Source organism: Lynx rufus, unplaced genomic scaffold, assembly GCF_022079265.1.
Source record: "Lynx rufus isolate CCGP_SWC_20201006 ecotype Redwood Valley unplaced genomic scaffold, mLynRuf1.p SCAF_3, whole genome shotgun sequence".
NCBI classification, from domain to species: Eukaryota; Metazoa; Chordata; class Mammalia; order Carnivora; family Felidae; genus Lynx; species Lynx rufus.
In genome coordinates, this window is record NW_025814845.1 from 37,237,137 (window position 1) to 37,256,659 (window position 19,523).

General features: G+C 38.2%; 1 protein-coding gene across 1 annotated transcript in view; it reads right to left on the reverse strand.

Annotated features, from left to right (window-relative positions):
* The window catches only part of CORIN (corin, serine peptidase), a 256,772-nt gene that overhangs the window by 193,466 nt on the left and 43,783 nt on the right, over positions 1-19,523 (reverse strand). The window contains exon 3 of the mRNA XM_047090824.1: positions 12,213-12,413. Coding sequence (XP_046946780.1) covers positions 12,213-12,413 — 201 coding nt within the window. The remainder of the gene's footprint in view (positions 1-12,212; positions 12,414-19,523) is intronic.

Here is a 19,523-nt window from a genome sequence, read left to right on the forward strand (position 1 = left end):
AGCCACTGTGAAAAACAGCGTGGAGATTCCACACAAAAATAAAAATAGAACTACCATATGACCCAGACATGCCACTTCTGGGAAAGCACAATTTCTTTTTTATCTGCAAAAAAAAATGAGAACACCAATTCACAAAGATACATGCACCCCGTGTTCACTGCAGCATGATTTACAACAGCCAAGACATGAACAACATCAACGCCCATTGATGGATGAATGGATAAAGAAAATGTAATGGAATATCATTTGGTCATAAGAAGAAATCCTGTCAATTGCAACAACATGGATAAACCCAGAGAAAGACAAATAATGCATGGTATCATTTATATGCGGAATCTTAAAAAAAAAAAAAGGGATTTCACCGAAACAGAGAACAGACTTGTGATTGCTAGGGGCTGAAGGGAAATAGACAGGTGTAGATCAAATGGTACAAATTTTCAGTCACAAGATCAATAAGCTCTGAGGATCTAACGTACAACAGGGTGACTATAGTTAATGACACTGTGTGATAGACTTGAATTTGCTGAGAGTAGATGTGTTCTCAGCACTCACACACAAAGAGTTAACTACATGAAATCATGGATGCATCAATTACCTTGATCTCGGCAAACATGTCAAAATGTATATGTATATCAAATCATCACATTTTCCACTGAAAATATATGCAATTATATTGGTCAATTTTTCCTCAGTAAAGTTGGGAGGAAAACAATACTACTTGTCGAAGTTTAAGCTTTCTTTGCAATTCTTTAGGTGCTTAGAGTACATCCACTAGGGATGAACAATCAAAATATTCTAAGTTCAGTGGAGATAATTCGTTTATTTTAGACAGTCAAGTCACTAACTTGATATACAGTTAGATAACTTGTTGCCTTGTTTTCAATTTTTAATGAATTTCTTCCTTTGGTATAATTGTTCATTAAGTAAGTCGTTTACCTGATTCTAAATCAAAGCTACATGAATGGTACATATGAACATGTCTTATTTGCATCTCTGTCACTTCCTTCCTGCCTCTCTTCACCAATAAGAAACATTTTTATTAGTTTCTGGTGTATCCTCTGTTTATTTATTTATTTTTTTTAATTTTTTTTTCAACGTTTATTTATTTTTGGGACGGAGACAGACAGAGCATGAACGGGGGAGGGGCAGAGAGAGAGGGAGACACAGAATCGGAAACAGGCTCCAGGCTCTGAGCCATCAGTCCAGAGCCCGACGCGGGGCTCGAACTCACGGACCACGAGATCGTGACCTGGCTGAAGTCGGACGTTTAACCGACTGCGCCACCCAGGCACCCCTCCTCTGTTTATTTTTTAATGTAAATAAATAATTTCCCCTTTCCATTTATCACACAAAGGTGACATTTTATACACTGTTTTGCACCTTGACTTACTGATTCACTATTTAGTCCAGAAATCATTATGTATATAATATATTATACATTATATATACATAATATATATATATGTGTGTAGCATTCTACCTCATTATCTTCCCAGATGTATCTTACACTATTACTTGGCTAAACCATGTTTTGTTTTGTTTTTAACAGTTCCCTCCTAATGGACATTTAGAGTATTTCCATTCTTTTGTAATTGCAAATAATGTCAAAGCATCCAGGTTTTTGAGGGATATTCTTTTTAGAATTAAAGAAATTTTCTTTCTTTTTTACTGTCAAATTTTAACAAATGTGTTTGCTTCAGCAATTGAGATGATCAATAAAAGAAATCTACTGTATTAATTAAATCTGGAGACATACGAATAAAGTGTCTAATACTAAGCCATCCTTGCATTTTTATAAAGCCTGTTTTGTTAAGATGCAATATATTTTTTGGTATTAATAGATTTGGTTGCTGATATTCTATTTAATAGCTTCACATTTTACAAGTGAGATTTGCATTAGTCTACCCAGGCTGTTATAACAGAATACCATAGACTGGGTGGCTTAAAGAACAGAAATTTATTTTTCTCACAGTTCTGGAACTGGAAGTCTAAGATCAAGGTGACAGCATGGTGTGTTTCTAATGAAACCTCTCCCCTTGGGTTACAGAGGATGTCTTCTGGCTGTGTGTTCACATGACCTCTTTTTGGGGTGAAAACAGAGAGAGGGAGAGCAAGTTTTCCTCTGCCTCTTCTTATAAGGGCACTAATCCCATCATGATGGTCCCCCCTCATGACCTGCTTTAGCCCTAATTACCTCCCAAAGTCCCCATCTCCAAGTGCCATCACACTGGGTGTCAGAGCTTCAACATACGGATTTTAGAGGGATACAAACATTCAGTCCATAACATTCCACCCTTGCCCCTCCCGAAATCATGTCCTTCTTAACGCAAAATATATTTATTCTATCCCCAAAGCCCTAAAAGTCTTAAGTCAATCCAGCATCAACTCCAAAGTCTAAAGTCCAAAGTCTTATCTAAATACTATCCACATCAGATATGGGTGGGACTCAAGGTACAGTTCATCCTGAGGCAAAATTCCTCTCCAGCTGTGAAACTGAAAACGGACTTGTTATGTGCTTCCAAAATTCAATGGTGGGACAGGCATAAGATAGACATCTCCATTTCCAAAGGGAGAAACAGGAAACAAGGAAGGGGTGGCCGGTCCTCACCTGAACACTGACAGAACTTGATGTGTCCCCACACATTACTTGCTTCACTGCATCTCATGATTGGCTATAACATGGCCATTTGGCCAATCCCCGAACTCTAAAACTAGCAGAGACTTTTGATTTAAAGTGTCCATTTCTGGGGCGCCTGGGTGGCTCAGTCGGTTAAGCATCCGACTTCGGCTCAGGTCACGATCTCACAGTTCATGAGTTTGAGCCCCGCGTTGGGTTCTGTGCTGACAGCTCAGAGCCTGGAGCCTGTTTCAGATTCTGTGTCTCCCTCTCTCTGACCCTCCCCCATTCATGCTCTGTCTCTCTCTGTCTCAAAAATAAATAAACGTTAAAAAAAAAAGTGTCCATTTCTTTTTCATGGCAGCACTCTCGTATTATTTATGTTTAAACTTTTCTGTTGACTTTAAAGGATACATAATATGGTAACATACTGTGGCTTAATAGCCATCGAGTTAACATAAATCAGTTTCTTAATGTATATCCATTGTCAGAACACATTTCTAAACATACAACCAAAGCAGAAACAAACTCTCTGAGCTGATTACTTAATAAACAATGAAATTTGAAAAGAAATTTCAAGAAGGGAATTGTATAATTCTAGACCTCCCACTTCCTGAGGTGATCAAATTCTCAGTAGTACCTATAAAAGCAAGGTTGGCCTTCCCATAAAATTGAAAACTATTGTTCAATTTATCTAAGATAATTACATGATAAATAAGTTTTTAAATTTAATAATGAAACAGTATAATCTCACCAAAAATTAAAATTCCAGGTCAAACCTTTAAACTAAAACTTACCTTTATAATTATAAATAAAACTTTATTGTTTGGGAAAATGTATTTCTTACAGCATGTAAGTGGTATGAATTAGAAACCTTATCTTTTAAAGAAATAAGAAGAATTGAAATAGACCATGTTTTCCTCTGTCATTGAAACTCCTATAGAATTTCTCACGTTGTAAATATGTTCATTATCTTAAGGCAGTGACCAGACAGCAGCTACGACTTGGGGACAGGATTTCTATCTGACTCACCCTTATAGTCTGCACAGCCAAACCCCAGAGCATGGCACCCAATAAACAGTTGCTGATGAATAAATGGTGCTTCCCAGAATATCCTAAACTCTCAGAAATTGAGACACCTCATAAAGCCTGGAAGAGTACGTACACATCAGAGTGAATTCACACCAATTAACATAATTATAAACAAGTACAAGTTTTATCAATTCAAACACCACATACAAATATTAGATTAATGATGCAGTGGAGAAAAATATAAGCATAAAATATGTTAACAATAAAAGACAAGGAGTGGTTTATATCAAATGTAAATTGGTACAAAGCTTTTGGCTTACAAAACTCATTATCATATTCATTTCAACTACAAGTGAAAAGACATATTCTCCAAAGGCATAAATAACAGCAAACAGATTCCCACTGATGGTTTTTCTTTTTTTGCTTTCAACACAGAATTGTACAAAGACCAAAAACCTAAGACAGTCAGCAAATTGAATGATTCAGGCAGAAGAATATACACAATGCCAATTTTCTTTCAGAACCAGAGAGTAGAATAATTTACACAGTTGTTTTTGTTTGTTTGTTTGTTTAGTTTTATCTGAGAATTTGTCTTTTAAAAGATGATTTGTAACCTTGAATTGTTATTGGGACTGTGATTGTAATGCAGTATTACCTTGTTATTATTATTTTTTTCTTTATACAGATCAAAGATATTGGGCTGTTCTTTCAGAAAAGGAAATTGATAATAAATCTGGAGAGGAAAATTTTGAGCCACGGGCCTTTGACAGAACTACCTAAACTCTGACTCGCTTACTTTAGTAATGTGTTACAGGAACATGCTTTTGGGGGAATACGTCACCTGTGGAATGTGGGGGAATATGTCACCTGTGGAAGGATTCCTTTTGGAAAGAAGGTCAGAAAGTCTTATCCAGAGATCTTTGAGAAGGGAAGACTGGGACTGTAGTCAAAGGAGAGTGAGCCAGTCACCAATCCATTACCCCTTTCAAAAGTCTACCTCTGCAAGTTTGCTCTCTCTGGGAGAGACCCAATACTTCCCAGTCATCCAAAGATGAAATGAGGAGAAAAAAGGAAGAGTGGGGGGAAAAAAAGAGAGTCCAGTGTTACATTCAAATTTCCTTTCTCTCTCTCCCAAGAAGTGTGCCGGTCTTCACTAGAATGCTACCATGCGAACTGGAAGAACATGAAGCAATTATTCAAATGCTTTGCTGGCTCTTGCTTAGATGTTGATGCTAGCCAGAAGCCCATGTCTGAATCTCATAAGTATTCTTTAAGCCTGAAGAATATGATTAATATACAGTGGAGGGAAACCAACTGGACGTGAACATTGGTGTGGAACACTGGGGGTTAGCTGAGTACATAAGCGATGGTGTCCAGGATCATGACTGTGTTACGGAAACTGGTCTGGATCACCCAGCAGAAGAACCAAGTGGCACTCAGAGATAATGGAAGGCAGGAGGTTTATTTTACACCGGGGGGCTCAGAGGAGATCGTTCTCCAGAGGACTGAGCCCAGGGCAGAGATCGTTCTCCAGAGGTCTGAGTGCAGGGCATCAACAGAGGGGACAATTTATAGTCTGTTACTTCCGCATTCCTCATTAGTAGTAATTTGGTGCTCAGGGCAAGCAGGGTGGGAAGAAGAACCCGGAAACGGAAGTCTTTAGGCAGGGACTGAAATTCCCCTATCAGTCCTGTCGGCCATTTTATAACAGATTTTTCCCTATCAACTACTGTAAATTTTGTAGTAGCAAATTCCTAATGAAGCAGCTTAAACAGGCCTTCAACTCTCTTAGCTACCAAAAACTACTTTTTTCATCTGGAATATGTGTCCTTACTCATAATTCAAAGACCCCAAAAGTGCCTATACATAGAATTTTTACTGTCTATGAAGAATCTGATTTGGAGAAAAATAGCATTTCTATTTCCCTTAATCTCCTACTGAAATTGAGCATACTTAAATTATCAATGTAGGAGAACAAATTAAAAGTTATATCTGGTATTTTCATATCAACCTGGAGTTATTCTAGACACTTCAAATTATTATTTATGCTCATCCCTGTTATAAAATTATAGTTATTGGCCTATAGCTAGATACCATTGTTTAATGCATTAATAGACACGTGAATTACTGTACCATGAATTTGTATTTCTAATATTTTGGTAACTGAATTGTAATAAAATTGCCTTCCTTTGTGATTCTGTGTAATTTTTTTTAAGCACCAAAACAATATACTCTGAGAAGGTACCCAGAGGCCTCATCAGGTTTCAGAAGGAGCCCTGGGCACAAAAAATTTAAGAAGCTCTGCCATAGGGTTAGGGTGGGGGTGGGGTCAAAAAAGAAGAAGAAGAAGAAAAAGAAGAAGCAGCAGCTTTGCCCTAGAGCATCGCTGCTTTTTCTGGGGATGTGACACAAACAGCTAGCATTCTGTCACCCTAAAGCAGTATTTTGCAAGCTGAAAATTGTATAGGCATTTTTACGGGAAGAAAGTTATGCAAGTATATATACAATTAGATATAAACCACTTTATGCCTATAGATCTAACACCACTACAAAATTAGTATGTATAAATTAAATTGAAACAAAACTACAAAACTAATGAAATTTAAGTTAATTACATTAATGAATAATATTAACATTATTCTCTGAAAAGCATGGTGCTGAGGCACAAGTTTCTTCTGTCTTTAGGACACTTATACTACAATGTATTCCAGCTGAGTAAGTGGGTCACCATTTTTCTCCATCTGAGTTGTCCTGAAGGTGCCCTTTGCACAAGAAGCTGGTATGAACTTTAGTTCTGCAATTGAGAAGAATATCAAGTCTGCCTCTGTTCCTTTCTTGATGCGTGGCAAATGTCTAAGCAATGCAGCTTAGCAGCAACATAAATCATAAATAGAAGCTCAAATACAGGCATCAAAAGTCCATGTAAATACTTGTTATAAGATGGTTATCCAGGTTATCGAGATCAGGCTTACATTAGCTATTTTATATTGTCGTTGAAATGAAAGCATAGACTTAAGAAATTGTTACAGAGAATTCTTGGATCCCCAGAATACATCTGAGGTCTCTCAGACCCCAGATAGAGAAGTACTATCCAACAACAACAGAGGAATGCTAAGGATACAATTCTCAGATGCATTTAATCCATTCACTCATCTACATTTACACATGTAAGAACAGATAAGCACAGATTCCTACTCCAAACAGCACAATAATCCACAGTCAGCAATCTACAGAGGTGTGTATCTTACTCTGAGGACAGCAGAACTGAGTTTTGAAAAATATAATAAAGACATCTAGGGTTCTATTGTTAATAGTATTAGAAACCGTCGGGATAAAAGAAAGATTTCTAATGTCTAATTAGACTCCCTCTCCCAAGTACTCCCTTGGATAGTTGCCTGATGAATAGTACTCGTGGCAAAACTTCAAAAGATGCTCTCTAATCCTCTTAGCCTCATATTCTTGCAGAACTCATTTTCAAGCCAATAGAAATACTATGTAACAAACAGAAAACCAGGAAGAAAGAATAACCTTAGGGTTTTTGATTGGTATATAAGCTTTCTACACTCAGCAAATTTTGAGCATGTGGTTAGGGCACTTTTGGTACAAAGTTATCAGTGCTAATAAATCTCTGCTTTTTAGACAGCTTCACTGTTCTGATCCAAGTCATTTTATATTCAGAAGACTCTATATAGTTCCTTGAAGAAAAAAAAAAAAAAAGTAAACATAAGGTGAATGTCCACTGTTAGGAGAATCGTTGAAATAAAGTATGGCCTAATGACAATATGGACTGCTATTCAGTCATTGTAATAATGAATTAAAGCTAAATTGTTGTCTTGGAGACATTTACTCAAAATATTCTTGAATGAAGAAAACATTTTATGTAATAAATGTGATACCATTTTTTGAAAAACAATGACAAGAAAACCTGTACGTATGTTATTCTATATACAGGTATGTGCATATATGTTTGTGTATGATTATATGAGCATGGGGAAAACTATAAAATCATATACACTAAGTAGTCAACATGGGTTAACCATGGGCAGATTGGGGGTAATATAATGCAAAAGGAAGGAGAGGGAATGAAGAGATTTATGCAAAAAAAAAAAGAAAAAGAAAAAGAAAAATACTTCCATTTAAGCATAATATGTATAATATGAACATAGTTGTGCATTATAAAAAAGAAGAAAACAAGCTCCCAATGTAGGAGGAGATGAAAAACAAGCACTAGAGTAGATAAGGAAGATAAAAATGATTGAGGGGTAGGAAGCAATTCCCGAACAGCACAGTAAGATCCTCCAGAAATATGCTCCTATGTAAAAGCAGTGAAAACACTGGAAAAAAAAATTATCAGAATCAAATTTCTCAAAACTTTGGAATTTAACCAAAGGCTTGCATCAATTAGAGGAACATTTATTCAAGAAAAATGACTGAACCATAGTGAGAACTCTGAGCTTTGTAGCATTTCATCTTGCCCTATTTCCATCACCATCTCCTCAGTTTTGCGGTAACCTTGAAAACCAATGGCTTTGCATTTATTGCAAAAACCTGCAACTGAGGGGGGAGGCAATGGAGAAGAAAGAATGGGTTTGAAGCTATCCAAAAAGCCGTCCCCAGAAAACTGTCATTATTCAACCTGTCTGGAAGATCCCTGGAAGAATCCATTCTCAGAGCTTCTCCTTACTTGACCTGACTCAGAACTTTTTGTTGTTGTTGTTTCTGACTCAGAACTGTCTATATGCAAACAGCCCTATCCCCAGGGCACTTGTCAAAAACAATGTGTGGCGATTGCTAAACTTCACAGCTACCTAAGGCAAAGATGCCCTTGGAAATAAGAGGCTGACCCAAAACACTTAAAAAGGAAAAACTGGAGAATAAGATAGCCAAAGGGGCCTTAGAATGGCTCTGATATATTCTCTGGGACCTAGAAGGCCAGACTGTGCACATATTCAAGAAAGCTATGAGGAGCCAGTCCCAAAGCCACATAATTATTATATAATGCTGTTTATATGAAGTGTTCAGAATAGGCAAATCCATAAAGACGGAAAGTGTAGGAGTTTTGAACACAGGATGGGAGAATGGGGAAATGAGGAACAGTGGATACAACATTTCTTTTTTCTTTTCTTTTTTTTTTTTTAAATGTTCATCCATTTTTGAGAGAGAGAGCGCGCGCACATGCACATGAGTGGGGGAGGGGCAGAAAGAGAGACACACAATCTGAAGCAGGCTCCAGGCTCTGAACTGTCAGCACAGAGCCTGAGGCAGGGCTCGAACTCACAGACTGTGAGATCTGAGCCGAAGTCAGATGGCCAAGAGAGCCACCCAGGTGCCCCCAACACTTTTTGCATGGAGGAAAATGTTCTAAAATTAGATAGTTGTGGTGGTTGCACAACTCTGTGAATGCATTCTTAAAATCTTGTATTTTACGTATTAGAGGGTGAATTTTATAGTAGGTGGATAATAACTCAAAAAGTGTTCTTTTGATTAAAGTGAATGATAGATATGATGCATTCTCATCTGATGCAGAGATTTCGGATCTGGTTATCAAATAACATGATGAGAAAAAGGAACATCTTAAGCTTTTAGCACAGTACCCCACTCTTTTGTCACTTCAATTCCTGATCAGTTTCCAGGTTATTCCATTGGCCACCGTATTATTTTTAACCCAAATGCTGTTGGTTGGTCAAAGAGTTTTTTTTTTTTCTTTCCTTAAAAGTCAGTTTATGCTTCAATACGTATACAAGGAGAAAAGGTGAAAATACAAAAGGCAACCTAGAAAAATGCCTTGCTAAAATATAACATGCGAGCTATCAACCTTTTCCCTTTCCGTATCACAGCTGGGTTTCAAAATGCAGCTCATGGAAGTCCAGCAGTAACAGATGTCACATAAAACCTACTTTATACATTTACAAAGCTCTGTCACACAGTGTCATACAGGGAGGATTCTGATTAAGACTTTACAAACTAAGGTATTCTATGCTTTGGCTTGATATTAAGGATGCCCAGGGGCAAATGTGTTAAGGAGAGGCTACTTCCTGGTACCTTTTGCCAGAAGGTTAGTCCTCTGTTAGTTTCCTACCCAGGATATTTGGATGGAACAGAATGTCTGGCTACTGTATTTTTGGACTGAAGTGGACTTAAATAGCTTTTACATATGCCAGGAATTTAAAATGACATTTTAATTAGAGAACAATTTTTTCAGAGGGACAAAAGCAAATTTTCTCCTAGGTGTTAGTAGTGATACAAGGCACTACATGATGCTTTAAATAAAACTGGTTAAGTAACTACTAAGTGCAGAAGTGTGATCAGACATTATTAATGAGAAGTGATAAAGCAGATATTAAAAATTGGAAATGTCTGCAGTTTGTTTACTTATTCATTCAATAAATATTTTCTTGTGCACTGGCTATACAGCGGCAAACAAAACAGACGACTCTCCTGGAGCTTAAAATTTGCTCTGCTCCTGCAATGAAAGCAATAAGACTAAATGAAGAAGCATGCAAAACTTGAAAGAGCACTGGTCTACAAGTCCCAGGATCTGAATTCCAATTTCATGCCTATCACGTACTAGACAAGCAATTTGGGATATGTCAGCTAAGCCTCAGTTCCATAACTTGAAATGGTATGTGTCGCCTGTCCTGCATACGTCATCAGTTAATTATATATAAGGAGAAAAGAATTTAACTATGTCCTAAAAATGACCAAAAGCTCTACAATCACAGGCTAGCAGTATTACTGAAATGTATGAAAAACTATCGAATCCCTTGCAAAGAACAATTTTAGTTAAGATAGTGTATCGAAGGTCTATGTGGTTAGCAGTAAAGCTCAATGCTGTCAAGTACATGAACAACACGGAATGACATATATTCAAAGGTGTTGACCTTTCTCCATTTAACCGTGCTAATTTCACCTGGATTTCCTTTACATGTCAAATTACATTCCTAGTCTCACGCAATGTTCCAGTCATAGGAAGAGAAAACGAGTCGAACAGACCTCCATCAAGCTTCCAAACTGAGTAACAAATACCATATGTTTCTTTACTCTTCACAGTATGTGTTTGCCACTTCTACTTGAATCTTAACAAATGACAAAACTTTCAAAAGAGAGAAAAATCCACTTAGCAAAAGAAAATAACAACCGCTATAATTGCAAACACATTAATGGGACTGAGCTTTTGCTTAAATTACCTCTGCACTTCTGATGAGAAACACTGTCCTTAAGAAAAATGAAGGGCTTAAAACATGACGAAAACATTAAAAACTTCAAAGTAAAACTCATGAGGAAAGCAAATTTTACTTGTCATACTTTGGGTTTGCAGTTATTACCGTCAGGTAATAAACACAAATCCGTATTAATCACTGGTAAACACCAAGCATCAGAAACAGTTAATATGTAGGTGCTGTGTGAAACAATGGAATCCAAACAGTCTGTCTCTTTGGGTCTAGAGCAATAGAATAACGCTACTTTTCTTCAGACACTGTCAAATATATACCATGATCGCTAAAATTTAGCTTCCTCCTTCCCTTCCTGGCTCAGAATGAAAATCAATACTCTGTCCTACACCTAGGATGTGACTCCCTTTGTGGGTTTTCATGAAAGAGGGAGGAACAAACAAGGAAATGACCCCAGATGGATGAGTTTTGTATAATTTTCAATCACATGACCTTGTTTGGGGAAGCAGAAAATAAGAATGAAGACAACTATAGAGAAAGTTCTTACAGTGACTGCGCTCTGATTATGTTTGCCAGAGCTGACTGGATCAGAGCTGAGGCTCTCAGGCGCTTGCCCCCAACTCTAATCCCACCAGCAATCTGGAAGCTTAGTGACCTTACTAAAAACTTGAGGGATATTGAGGAATAAAATCATGTTCCACAGCATACCGTCTGCCACTATCTACCTGGTCGCATCTCCACACTTTCTGTCCTCTCTCTCTCCCAGCTCTTGTTCTGGAATAGCTGGCATTGGTCCTCAAGCAGGGTTTCATACACACCATTTTCCTTAAGGTGTGATTGTCAGTCATCAACACATAAAATAAATTGCACAGCCAATAAAGGGGGGAGAAGAGGGAAGTAAGGAAAGAAGAACGCGTGAGCACTTCAAAAGTAAATGGGGGGGGATAGTTCCCATTAAATCATTGACATTCTATTATAGAACCGAGATCCTTCCCACAAGGCACCAATAACAAAATAAGTAACTTCACTTACATATTCATTTATCTATCTCAAAACAAGTAACTTCAAAACTTCGAAACAGAAGCACAAACTTTCAGAGATGAACCACCATAAAAATCACTACCATTCTATCGGGGCAAGCAGTGTGCCTCAGAAATGTTGAATGACATTCATACGTTTTCCTTTCCCACCCTTATCCCTCCCTATCTGGATGGCCGAGCTGATGGCATTTCATGCTTAGGAACAGAACCCTCAGTTAGGGTTGCTGGGTAAGTGAGTGCAATGTGGTCTCTGTGGCCAGTTCGTGGTCACACTTGGTTGCCACACTTAAAATCCACCTGTAGGTTCTACAAACATTAAAGGGCATGGGTATTCAGTACCTTCAGACTTACTTGTGTGCCTGTGATTCTGGTTCCCTGGGAGAGAAGCATCCGTGGTCCAGGCTGGAATGTGCTGGTTGGGATGCGTGGCAGACGTCACAGTGCTCTTGTTACAAATCGTATTTGTAAGAACAATATCAGACACTGGGACTTCACCATCGGTGACCAAAGGTTCAGTCCCATTTGATTTAAAATAGGCTTTTTTTAATGTTCCTGAAAGACAAAAAAAAAAAAAATTCTGATACATAACTAGAAGTGTTTATTTTTAAAAACATATTGAGAAAATTCTCGAACTACTTTCCCAGGTCTCATTCTATCCTGGCTAACCCAAAGAGGAAGATGATGGCTCACAAAACTACCCACTTCATTGGAACAACCAAGAGAGTTTCTTTTCTACCACAAATAACCTAATCCTGTGAAGAAACCACTGCTTTCTCAAAAGCTTCAGGCATAGAAACTGAGCCTCCCATCTAGGGTTCCTGGTGCCCAAAGAATGCAGGGCAATTCCATTTCGCCTGAGACTCACAACAAATAAATGAAATGTGGTGAATCTTGGTGTTTCCTTCTGGCTTTCTCAGTTTCTCAATTTCATCCACCATTTTACGCTACTTAGTACCCAGGACACAAGCTCTTCATATCTCTATATCTGCCGCCAAAGGACAACAGTGCCTGCTTAGGTTCAGCCTTTATTTCTCCACATTTTCCACTAAGTTTCAGTGACCTGCGCATAACAAATAAATAAAAATGATAGGGCTCATATATTTACCAAGCCTAGATCGGAAAACCCGCCAAAAAGCAAACTCTAATTCTAGAAAAACTAAGAGAAGGAACTAAATTACCTTCATCTTTGACCAGAACTATAAATATGACTATAAGATACAGGCATTAAAACTAGGATTATCAACTGGTCACTTTCTCAAGGTATTCATTCATCGACAAAATAGTCAAACCTAAGATTACTGGAAATCACCTCACTTTGGCTTTGGGCCGAAACTCCTGAAAACCTTGAAAGAGATCATGTATTTTTAACTTAGTAAAAATAGACAACAGATTGTTTCCAGAATATAGCACTGCAATTGAGTATGTCACTAAAATAAACATATGTGATATTGATTCATTATAGAAATACCCAAGGGAGATTTTTTTTCTAGAAGAATTTACGGCGAATGCTCTAATTGGCTCTCACTTTTCCAAACAGTCCACGGACCATTAAAAATAAAAGAAATATAAATAAAATGTTTAATATCAGTCTATGGAAAAAATTTCCCTACATGTGCTTGACACTTGGAAAACATTAACTACAAATCAAAATAGAAAAGCAGCTGTTTTCTAGCTAACTAAGGTCAACAGTTTCATCTGCCAAAGGATTCTAAATAAAACGTCGGAGCATAAAAACTCAATCGTGACCATGTGGTGCAGGTAACATACTCTCCAAACTGTGTGTATGATTATGAGTAAGTATTAAATGCAGTAAGTAAGTAAAATGAAAGACTTTATGTAATTGTTTTTTATTTTCAAAATGATTGAGATCAAAATAAATGTATTTGATAGGCTTGATGACTATGTAATACAGATTTCATTCATACAGGAAAATTTACCAATCAATTAGATATAATTTTATTTTCACCCATTTATTAGTTGCTCTCACCGTTCCTTACTTTGGCATAAATAGACTTTTCACAATAACATGTTAATTCCATTAACGTGGCCATGATGAACTTTTAAAGTCCACAAAGTTGACTTACTTAGCAGGCTAACCCTCTGAGTCAGCATCCAGCTCTGTCAACACACATTTAGCAAATGCAAACTCCTCACAGTTACATCCCTGAGTAATCCATTCAAAAGGAGTTGCTTTCCATATGGAAATATTTCATATGGCAGTTGTTCTCAACCTTTTGCTTGTAATAATTAACCATATTCATAATCTTTCCTTTATCTTTTTCATCAAACCACAGTGGTGAAAGTGTTAATAACATCTGCTTAGGGAGGCAAACCGGAAGAGACGCTTAAATACAGAGAACAAACTGAGGGTTGATGGTGGGACAGGGAGAGGGGAAAATGGGTGAGGGGCACTGAGGAGGACACTTGTTGGGATGAGCGCTGGGTGTTGTATGTAAGCGATGAACCACGGGAATCTACCCCCCAAACCAAAAGCATACTTCACATACTGCATGTTAGCCAGTTTGACAATAAATTATATTTAAAAAATTAGCTAAATGAATTACCAGAAAAAGAAGAAGAAGAGGAAGAAGGGGGTCATCTTCTGAAATACTGACTGGAAACACTGAGATAATAACTTTCTAAAAAATTCAGCTTCCTTGCTCTTAAATTCTACATATGAAAACAAGCTGGCAAAATAGATAGAAAGGGACAGGTAATATATGATACATGGTAGTTGCTGTAGTTAATGTCCCTAAAGTATATTTTTAAGAGACAGACAGATGGACCAACCGACAAAGAAGGAGAGAGAATAAACCTAAGGACCTGTCTTTAAAAGCCTGAACTCACTAGACAATTTCTTTTCAAGCAGCTCTGGAAACCGACCAATTCTCACCTCACAGTTGGTCATTTTTTAAAACGTACAAACATTAGAACTCGATAAGACTAAATACCCTCAAGCTACACCACGGTGAGCTATAAAAATGCTGAGAGTGATTAGCCCACAATCGAGGGTTCACTCTTCCAATTTCGCCCCAGAATTTTCTACACTCTTATTTTTACAGTGCTGTGGTTAAAAGTACAGGTTCTATAGCCTGACCACGTGGGTTTAAATCCCATCTCTGGTGCTCACTAGCCCCGAAACTGGGCAAAGTCTCAACTGCCATTAAATAAGGAAAATAAAAGTCCCTCCCCTCATGGGACTGGCTGTTAAGATCAAATTAGTCAATGTATATATAAACATTTGGAACAGTTCCTGGCACATAGTAAGTTCTCAATAACTGTTAGTCATTAGTACATAATGATAGTAATGAAAGTAAAACTGTCTTCCTTAGGGCTATTTAGGTACTTTTAAATAACTATCAATTTCCATTTACTCTAAGTGCATCCTACATAACAAAATGGCTAAGGAAAATTTCAAAAGCGAATCGCCTAACCTACTTTTGGAGTAAAAGAAGTGTGGCTCTTTCACGCCCAGTTAATAATACAAGGCCCCACCAATCAAGGTTGTTTGGCTCAAAAGTGTATCAGCTCTGGAACACAGCTCTGTTTAATTAACAATGTTTAAGGAGGGGCACCTGGGTGGCTTAGTTGGTTAAGCGTCCGACTTCGGTTCAGGTCATGATCTCATGGTTCGTGGGTTCGAGCCCCACGTCAGGCTCTGTGCTGACAGCTGGGAGCCTGGAGCCTGCTTCGGATTCTGTGTCACCCTCTTTCTCTCTGCCCCTTCCCGCCCACCCCCCCCCCTCTGTCTCTCAAAAATAAATAAAACATTAAAAATAAAAATGTTTAAGGAAAAGTCTATAATTCCAATGATAATATCTGAACTTCACTGGTCACTTATAATGAACGTATCGAGCACTGTGGTAGGCAAAATTAACGTTCCTCCAGAGACATCCACCTCCTAAGTCCCAGAACCTGTGAATATGCTACCCTACATACCTTAAATGGCAAAAGAGATGTTGCCAATGTGAATTAGTTAAGGAATTTGAGATGGGGAAATTACCCTGGATTATTCATGTGAGCCCAAGATGGTCACAGGGTTTTTACAAGCAGAAGAGGGAGGTGAGAGGTTTTGTGTATCAGAGCCACGCAGTGTGAGAAGGTCTTAATGGACCATTGCTCATTTTAAAGATGGAAAGAGGCCACAAGCCAAGGAACACATGAAGCCTCCAAAAGCTGGGAAAGACAGGAAACAGACCATCCCCTAGAGTCTCCAGAAGGAATACAGCACTGCCAACACCTTAATTTAGCTCATTGAGACCTATTTCGACTTCTGCCCTCTACAACTCCACGGTAAGGTATTTGCATTGTACCGAGTAATCAATTTGTTACAGCAGCAATAGGAAACAAACACAAGCACCTTGCTAAGGATCTTCACTATAAGCATCTACTGAGTTAGTCTTCCAAAAATCTTTTGAAACAGATGCTATAATTAACTCTCATTTATAGAGTTTCAGGGAGGAGGAAACTGAAGCTTTCAAGAGTTATTTAATGCACCCAAGAATGGAGTCAGGACATGACACACACACACACACACACACACACACACACACACACACATATATACACCCATATACACTTCTCACTTTGGACAAAGTCTGCAGGTTTTAAAAAATCAACCATCATACGCATGTAAAAAAATTATCTTCCTATGATGGGAGCTTAAAAGTAATTCCTCATCTTTACATCTCAAGCCATGCGGTAATACATTCACTGGGCATTTTCTATGTGCCAGGAATGCTGTATTTACTCTCTGCTGAAAACACGACATTTTGTAAAAGCTCCTTATCATCAAGACGTTTACAGATTAGTTGAGGGAAATAGGCATGTAGTCTAAAAATACAAACCATGATACAAGTGCTTTGAGAATGGTAAGCATAAGACAATCTGATGACAGAAAGCAGAGAGGTAGCTGTCATTCCATTTGAGAAAGCCAGGAAAGGTTTCCTAGGAGGAGATCATACTCAATATAAATCTTAAAGGATAATTAAGGATTGTCGAGGTTTGAGCAAAGCATCTGTGGGGAAGAAGAAGGAGGTATAGTAATAGGGAATGGAGAACTTTCTAGTTGGAGCAAAGGGAGAAAGATACTGAAAACCTAGCGGCAAGTAACTAAACATGGCTAGCACATGGGGGCCTGGCAAGAGGAAAGGCTAAAGAGAGAGAAGAAGCCAGACTATGAAGAGGAGTTCCTGTTAAAGGCTTGGAGTTGTTCTTGTGATGAAGAACTTTTGAAGGATCTTAAATAGGGTGGCACATTAGAATGATCACTGTGCCAGCAGCATGGTGATGGAAAGGGGTCAAATCCAAGTGAGAAAAGAGGAAGGTCTGATCCAAGACAAAAGCAGTGAGGACTCAGGTAACATTTGGAAGAGGCAAAAATTATGGGCTCATCAGGGAAAGAGTCAGAGGTCACTTCAAGGTTTCTGGTTTGAATTACTGTGTGTATGAAGGGACCTTCCACTGAGATAAGGGTGATAGTCATTAAGGCTGTTCATCAAATATTTTCAAGTCTCTCGCATTCACTAAGACATATGCTTGGGTCACATTCTCTGTCTCTGGACATTTCTGATGTTGTGCTCAAAGGGCACAAGCTTCCAGTTATAAGTTGAATAAGCTCTGGGGATCTAATGTACAGCATGGCGATTATAGTTAATAATACTGTATCATACCCCTTTGAGGAAAAGAAAAGAATCTCCAGTGCTCTTTTTCTTTCTCGTTGGCACAATAACTACACAGGTGCAAGATGATGGCTGGGTGATCAGTTTAGTCCCTGAATGAGCATAGCCCCCATTTCACTCGCACAGGACATGCAGCATGAGTGAGAAATTGACCTTTGCTGTTTTTAAGCCACTATTATTTTAGGGTTATTTTTGTTACACAGTATTGCATAGCCTATCCTGACTAATACAGAGAATGAAAAATAGAATTTGTAGGAGCTGGCTTTCGTTATTGTTATAATTCACTGAGTATAAAATCTAGAGCAATCTAAGCATTTCCTCCAGAATGCCTTGTCAGACCCCCACAAATCTGATCTTTGTGGTCCCAGCGCACACACTGTTTGTATCACACATATACTCAAGAGGAATTGTCTGTTTTCTTGTCTGCCTTCTTGAAGGTAGGAAGGTGTTCTATGCATGTTTGCATCTCAAGTGCCCAGCAAAATGCTTGGCACCAGTGTAGGCCTTAAAGAATATTTGTTGCATGTGTGAATGATGAAGCAACTCATGGATGGGCATGGATGACACTTCCAAGAGAGTCATGGGTGTAAGGTGAGAAGAGAGAGAGCCTAGGACAGAAACCCCAACCATTTAATGGCTAGGTAAAGAAAGATAAGCTCCAGGAGACGGAGAAAGAATAGTCAGAAATAGAAGAAAAATCAGAAATGATAATATGCAGGCCAAACAGAAGAGCATTTTGGGAAGAGAGTCAAAACTGGGCAAGATTATATCTGGTCACGTGACCCTACTTGAATGAAAGACAGTGTTGCTGGCACCAACTAACAATGAACATGCTCTTTGTGAGCTGGTGTAAACAAACACAGAGAGAAAGCATGCATTCTTCATTTCAGAGTCTTGTTCAAACACACATCAGTTTCAAATGCTGTGCATTGGATAAAAAATCACCGCCTCAGTGAGACCACCATACAATGCACTCAGTGCCTCAGTAAGAATATTTAGTAGTAGGACAAGAAGAGAAAGAGGGGAAGACCAGATTGCAGTGGGTTGAGGACTGGATCAAGCACAGAAATCACCTGGGGATCTTGCTGGAAGGCAAAGGCAGGAGGTGGGAGTGGAATCTGCATTTCACACAAACTCTCAAGTGATGTTCGAGTGTAAGGCTTTAGACTCCCATTTCAAAAAGCTTTAGACGTTACATATAACCTCAGACCTGAGCGGTTAAAGAAAACTATTCTCAAGTTTGGAAGCTTTATGTCCCTGAATCTGTACCAGAAGGCCAGGGTTATTAAAGGAATTTGGGGGCTCAACTAAATAAAATGCCGAGTCAGGTCATAAAGGATCGTAGAGGATCTTAAATTTTTTGGTGTAAGGAAATAAGGATCTGGGAGGTTTTTCCAGGTTAAAGTGATAGTCAAAATGCAACATTATAAATTAGGAAGTTAAAATTCTTATAATTCCAAATTCTTGTAAAAGCCACAAGCTGCAAAGATATTTGCTAAGAGAAAAACTCTAAGTTCAATGATCTTTAGCTGATCTAGCATTTTTGTAAGGAATATTTCTCTTGAGTTCAAGAAAAATGGCCTATTTACCATACTTGCGACAATCTTCACCACTATCATTTTCCTTTCTTCTTCACTGCATGACAAAAAACAAACAAACAAACAAACAAACAAACCACATAGTCCGTTCATAGTATTAAGAAAATTAGGAATGTTACCTTATACCACTCATAATAAGCTTATGCCTAAAACAAACAAAATGTATTTTTGATGTGGATGTATGGAACAGCCTTTGAAACCAAGGCTTCAACAGCCTGGGAAAGAAGATAGGGAGCATCCTAATGAGATTTTTTTGGACCATAACTTTGATGAAATTAAATTAAGATGAACAATGGTTTGCAAAACTCAGCGCAAACCAAAACCCAAAGCACCACGCTTGTAGGAATGTTGCAATACCCCCCCTCATTTTTTCTCCCTGACAC